Raw genomic sequence first — 7,133 nt, forward strand, 5'->3', positions numbered from 1 at the left:
TGGCTCTGCTCACTTACGGATATTGTCAGTGTTCTCCCTGACGATGTCTGTCTTCAGGAGGTTATCAGCCAGCACAAAGGCACTTTCCTCCACTGTGTCAAGTAACATGGTTGCCGCACGCAGCTGGTCGCTTGCAGTCAAGTCCCTCCAGGCATTCAGAGCCTGTGGCTGTAGGAGATTGTTAACCGTCTCAACCATGGCCTGCAAAGGAGGGTGAGAAAGGCCTTCTGTGAGTCTGAGCAAACTGTTAAGAAGTCTACAAATACATTCTACCCAGTCAGCAGAGCAGAGCACTGTATGTAGACACAAAATAGCCCCATTCTCCCTTGCCCAGTCCCATTCCCCCTCGCTCTTCATGGCAATCTGCAGTGGAGTTGTTCATCAATTTTCCTCTTGACCAAGCAAGGGAAGAAAGCCTAACTTTCATTCTACAAGCTGAACAACATAATGACCAAAAAAATCTTTTCTATTCCTGTGCTCTTTGCTGGTTAAAGGATGGGGAGGGAGGCTCTGGGAAGTTGGGGGGGAGGGGGCAGAGGGGGCTTGTCTCTAAAGAAAACATAGGAATTGTATTTGAAAACATGCATCTCTGCAAAGCAGTGAGCTGACAGCCACAGTCTGTTCTGAACTTAAGAAGCAGAGCCAGGATGTCAGCTACAGCTATTCCAGGTTAACAAAGAATTAACTGCACTAACATTGCCCAGCCAATGTAAAATGTACATTCAAGGGATACTCTTTCCACATAAACCCTTCAACATCTGTGCTGCTATCTTATTATCAAGGTAATAAACAGAGGGGCTCTGCTACCTGTGATCCTCAGGAGTTTCTTCATCCAGAGGATCAGCGGGTGCCCTTAGAGATTTAGATAAGGTATCACATTTCAAATCATTCCATTCAGCGAAGAGTTTTCCCTGTGCTAACAACTTGGATCCTTTCCACAGTGTACAATGCGCCCTAGGTTGCTAAGTAAAAGGAGCACTCCCATTGTGAACTTCCCCAGCATTAATCTGGCTGCACGTTAGGCTGCAAACGACATTGAGCAAGCCTCACAGTTTGTAAATTACAGTTGTCAGATCCGACTGATCCTGAAGATTTTTCTTCACTAAAAACACCCGCTCACTTACTAACTACTGCTGGCCCAGCTTGTATGTAGCTAGCAAGATTATAAATAGGGAACAACAGAGCCGGTGAGCAAAATTGACTGCACATGTTTAAAAGAAAAACATGCCCAGCTAATGTTCTCTTCTGCTGGTTAGTGTTTTCATAGTAACTAGTTACTGGCTGTTAAAAAATTCCTGCTTCATAATGAAACACCTCCGCTGCCAATTAATACCAGCCTCAGAAACTAATTTGCCCTTTGAGATAAAGTTGCCTTTCTTGACATCATTCCATGTGCTGAAAGGTCTGGCATCAAAGCTACTCTACTTTTCTGTGCTGCAAGGAGAGCCCTGCATGACTTCAGCAATTTACAGACCCCAAAACTGTGGTACAGATTATTCAGAAGAACAGCTGGGAATTCTTCCTCCCTCCTGCCCCACCTCCACCATGCTACAAATCCTGAGTTTACAAAATCATTTATTAACAGGACAGGGCATGACCTGTTTTCTAGGAAGACCGAGAGCCATGGCCCTAAAAATATATGACCCAAGGATATGGTACCAGGATTGGGGGAAGGCCTGACCCACTGCTGCCCGGCAAGCATGTGAAGTCATGGCAGGGAGAGGGTGGGATAGTGCTAAGTCAGAGTGGTAGAATTTCAAATTGCTCAACCATTAGATCACTTGCATGATATTTATAATAAATTGCGCTAAAGCCTATGGAAATGCAGGGATCTCCAGACTTCCAGGGTTTTTACATGTGTTCCAGGCATAGGGGGCGGGGTGCTTTAATTAGAACGGCTCCAAGAGCCACTCTAATTAAAGCACCCACAGCGTCTTGTGTATTAGCGTCCCTGTGTTTCAAAATGGTGGTGGGAGCACTTTAACTAAAGCTTGTCAAATGAGCTTTAGTTAAAGTACCCCCACTGGCATTTGAAGTGCAAGGATGCTGATACATGAGACGTGGAGGCTGGCTGGACCATGCAAATTAGCACGATCCAGCAGACTCGAGTTTGCTCTGACGTGCTGTAATTACAGCGCATTAGAGTAGCTTCCCCACACATGTATAGGCACCCCTAATGCTGATGAGGCAGCCATTTTTAATCCCTAATGACACTTTTACTGATGTAGAAGACAGGGCAGGGAAGCATCATGGATACTATACCAATTGCATTAAGATCTTTGTGAGGTACAAAGTGCATTTTGATGTCACTAGTCGTGTCCATCAGCAGTGAGCAGACACTGCAGAATGTACCCTTTGTGGAATCTCTATTGTACTCCACTGACATATAGAAAGCATAATTTGGAAATGTACCTATCTTCTTTTCTCTTGAGACTAACCACCTCATTTTTTTAACCCATTAAGCACCCAACATAGTTACTAAAGCATATTGAAACTTTGGGAAAATCAAGTCATAAAACTTCAAGAGCTTGTTCTATGCCACTCTTGCAAACATAAGGTGAGGTACTTGTCCCAACAAGTGTTGATGCCTCAGCTGTTCTTATTCATATAAAGCAAAATGTGTGTGTGTGCATGTGTGTCAGTGACACGCACGCATGTGTAAAACATTCACATACTAGACCTGGAACCTGTTTTTTAGCATATTGATGGTCACAAACTTTATCATCATCACACTAGCTGCTAGATTTTAAAACTATGGGCATCTATACAGATGCTCCACAGGTGAGGGGCCCTTAATTAGAGTGGCTCTGAGAATCACTCTAATTAAAGTGCCCAGACTGTCTCATGTACCAGCATTCCTGTGTTTCAAAATGATGGCAGAGGTGCTTTATCTAAAGCTCACTGAGTGAGCTTTAAATAAAGCGCCTGCACAGCCATTTTGAAGTGTGGGGATACTGATACATAAGATACAGAGGCTGGCTGGAGCACAGTGATTATCATGCTTCAACAGACTTGATTAATTGAGTCTGCTGTGATGCACTGTAATTACAGCATGTTGGAGCAGCCTCCCAGCTCGTGTATAGGCACACTATTTGCTTTTTTAAAGTTTTTTTTTAAAGAGATCTTTGTAAGTTTTTTAATTGCATCTAAAACAACAACAACAAAAAAAGAGAGAGACAGAGAGAGAGATACATTTAGCTGTCAAAAAGAAGCATCATAAATCTATGGTATTTAGGCATGTTTTCCAGCATTTTAAAATCTTAAAGTCCAATCTGAATAACACTTAATGCAATTCAGTAACTCACTTTGGTAACTTATCTCTCTAAAGACCAAAGGGAAGTGTCATTATTTTCTAGTGATCAAAGTCTTGCCTATTTTGCTGTGCATGTCTATGCAATGTGTTTTTCTTGCAAAGATCCCATATTCATGGAAAGCAAATTATGCACTCTCATCAAAAAAATGATGATTTTTCTCCCCCTTCAATGTTATTATGCAGAACACAATTTGCATTACTTTCATCTAGCTCGGCTGCTAATGGGCTCTTTAAATCTTTGGTAAAACAACATGTTGGATTTTATTTTTTTTAAATATTTGAATGGTAGAAAGAATTAGTTTTTAGTGCAGATCTAGCTCCTGGGTTTGGATGGAAAGGTAATGCATATTTGACTAAACTTGAAACAGATGCTCGAATGTTTGCATTACGGTGCAACATCTGCTGCAGAGATTCGTCCCGTGGAAAACTATTTTTTTCAGATGTGTATTTTAATTTTTGTTGGGGTTTTCTGTGCTTGCACAATGCAGACTTAGTCAGGCATTAAAAAGCTCTCCTGCTGAGTTGGGAGTCCTGACCTTCAGCAGGATGCCAGACTTGGAAAGTATCTGTGTGACTAGACTGAAACCAGCAAAGCCATACCACTGGTGAACGATATGATCTGAAGCCTATTGAAGGCTTCGATGGACACTGGCAGATGAAGTCCTTATGCTTGATTTGAAAGTATCCCTAAAACACCCTTCACTGGCTTTGCATCAGGCGTGAATTTGGCCGAATGCTTTTCCCAAAGGTCAGCTCATCTCACCTAGTCTAGTGCACTAATCTAGTGTTCCAAGTGTTACATTTTAAGAAAAGCACTTCATCACAGCTAAGTGCTGCAGGCAAAGCCAAGGAGATTAGGTGTTAATATAATGTTTGGGTTTGGGACAGAGGCTGAGGTAGGTGTTTAAATGAAACAAAACAGCTGTTACAGCAACAGCTTCTAAGGCTGAGATTACACGTTGCAAGAGGAAGGAGATCAGGGGTGGGGGGTAAGCCTACAGGAAAGAAAGTATAATGGTTAGTCCTAGTTAAGGCACTGGTCTTAGGAGTTGGACCTCTGGCTCAGCTGCCAGTCTCTGGTCTCTTCCCACGAGGTAGCTGTTTGACACCTACATCCCTTTTTTAAGGAGCAGTAGCAGATTGCTCTGTCAACTGGAGAGAGTGAAGGGAGTGACTGTCTTGAATGCCATTATAACATGCAGAGAATGGCATTGGAAAACTCCACACAGAGCACTAGAAGAGTGGAGGTCAGGTCATGCCATGGGACCTTAACAGTGAACAACAGCTATGACATATGCATGGTCAGCGTGAGACCACCCAAGACCCTGATAAAAGCTGGGATTTGAAAAAGGACCTAAAATGCCTGGTGTGAACAACTCCTTGTAAAAGGACTTGGGTACCTGACTCCCTTAAGCTCCTTCAAATGAATAAGCAAATCAGAAACCCTGCTGGTTCATACTTTGATTCAGTGAGTTAGATGTCTTCCATTGCTGTTTTTTTCTTCCCTCCCCTGTTCTCAGCTTAAACATTAACTGAGTACAGCTCATCTGAAGGCAGAGATTTCAAACGGGCAGGCCAAATAGCTTTTGTGAGACTTCATGCAAAGTAAGATGTATGGGGCTCCAGCCTGTTCTTTCCAAAACAGAAACCAACCTCCTACTCCATCTTTGCATGCATATTTAACTGCCCTGAGGAAACTCCAAGGTTGCTGGGGTATAAAAATGATGATTAGAATACCACAAATAGAAAGAAGGGCTACAGTGCTAGGAAATCTCTCTTTTGCAAGCCAGCAAACAGAGGCTTAATAGCTTGTAGCCTCAGGTCATAGACAGAGAGAAAAATTATGTTGGGGAACTCTCCCAGTGGAGTACCAGAGGAGATGTCTTACCTGAAGCTCTCTGGTAACTGGTTTATACTTTAGGCCAAATGCAATAAACTAGGGCCCATTTTTGCTCCTATAGAAGCCAAAGGGTCCTATTGATTCCAGTCATGAAGGTTTAACCCTGCAGACCATATTCTGGGATTGAAAAAGTGCCTGAGAGCAACAGACACCCAAGACCCATTGAAAATCTAGGAGATATGGGTATCTCTGAAAGTCCTGATTTATGACTTAGATTATACATTCTTAGGGGCAGGAACTGCTGCATTGGTCTTTCAGGTCCCAGTTCATGCTTGGAGTGCCTGGGCAACAGTACAATGCAGATACTTAAAAGTAAGAGCAGAGGAGAGATCTTGTTATAATAAGGGTAAACTCATTGAATCCTAACTTTGTCCCGGGATTACAAAATAAATAAATAAATATAGCACCAATATAAAAGTTTCATTGCAGAAACTTACAAATGGATATTAACATTCACATTGTTGTGGGGCAATTAATTAGGAGTGTTCCAGTAATCATACATTACTAAAAGGCTGATTGTACATATCCCATTGATTTCCTTTGTGACAGCTGCTTTGTTCTTTAAAATTGCACTTTGCTTGTTTGTTTACTTGTATCTTCTCCCCCCGCAGAGAATTCTAGTGAGGAAACTGGGTTTTAAATCTAGGAACACGTGTGGCACCAGTGGTAAACAGAATCATACCACTGAACCTTGAAACCTTGCACTTTGATATCAAATTTATTTTCTATGTTCAAAGCCCTCATTTGTTACTCGGAATAGCCTGTAGTGAATGCTGGCAGCTGAAAGACCTGATCATCCCTGTGTCCTTGTTACACAGTCTAGGAACAATTTTGTTGCCTTCCACTATTTATATACTTCAACCCACACTTGTAGGGATCACATTAGAAAAGCTAAGGCAGTGACTGAACTGAAATTAGCAACAGGAATCAAGGACAACAAGAAGTCCTTCTTTAGCTAAGTAGGGAATGAGAGGAAAACAAATGGGAGTGTAAGGCCATTGCTTAACAACTCAGGACAGCTAGTCACTGGCACACAGGAGAAAACTAAACTCCTGAATGACTACTTTGCTTTGGTCTTTCACCAGGCCAAGTGGAGAATCATGCCAGGTAGGGTACAGAATGAGCAGGGTTCAAATGACCGCCTTCCTACTATTGCCGTAAAACTGATGTGTGATCAGTTAAAGAAACTGGATGTATATGTCAGCAGTACCAGATGAACTTCATCTGAGAGTGCTGAAGGAGCTGGCTGAAGTCATCGCGGAACCCCTGGTGAAGTTCTTCCAAAACTTGTGGCACTCCAGGGAGGTCCCTGAGGACTGGAAGAGGGCCAGTGTTGTGCCCATCTTCAAGAAGGGGAGGAAGGAGGACCCAGGTAACTATAGGCCAATTAGCCTAACTTCTATCCCAGGGAAAATTCCGAAAAAATTAATTAAGGAGTCTGTGTGTGATAGGCTTGCAGAAGATAGGATTCTGAATGACAGCCAGCATGGCTTTGTCACGGGCAGGTCTTATCTTACCAACCTCATCTCCTTTTATAATCAGATGACTTGCCACCTGGATCAGAGACAGGAGGTTGACACTGTATACCCTGACCTCCAAAAAGCTTTCGATCTGGTATCCCATGATGTTCTCATGAGAAAATTGGAAGACTGTGGGCTTAACTGTGAAACTAGCAGGTGGGTAGGAAACTGGCTACGGGGCACACTCCAGAGAGCTGTAATGAATGGATCCGTGTCATCTTAGTGGGAAGTGGCCCATGGTGTCTGGCAGGGGTCAGTGCTTGGTCCACTGCTATTCAACATTGTCACGGCGGGGTCCTTTAAGAGGGCCGTGATCTCCTCGAGGTCCCTCGCTCCGTGTCAAGGCCGGCCCAAGGCACCCTCTTATTCTCGCCCGCCACGTCTTTGATGTTCAGTAGGT

The 7,133-nt window shown here is 43.2% G+C and overlaps 1 protein-coding gene across 1 annotated transcript in view; it reads right to left on the bottom strand.

Moving 5' to 3' along the window:
* Positions 1-7,133, bottom strand: part of ADGRL3 (adhesion G protein-coupled receptor L3) — a 312,615-nt gene that overhangs the window by 127,305 nt on the left and 178,177 nt on the right. Inside the window, exon 10 of the mRNA XM_014520156.2 lies at positions 18-201. Coding sequence (XP_014375642.1) covers positions 18-201 — 184 coding nt within the window. The remainder of the gene's footprint in view (positions 1-17; positions 202-7,133) is intronic.

This window comes from Alligator sinensis, unplaced genomic scaffold (genome assembly GCF_000455745.1).
Source record: "Alligator sinensis unplaced genomic scaffold, ASM45574v1 scaffold62_1, whole genome shotgun sequence".
Taxonomy (NCBI): domain Eukaryota; kingdom Metazoa; phylum Chordata; order Crocodylia; family Alligatoridae; genus Alligator; species Alligator sinensis.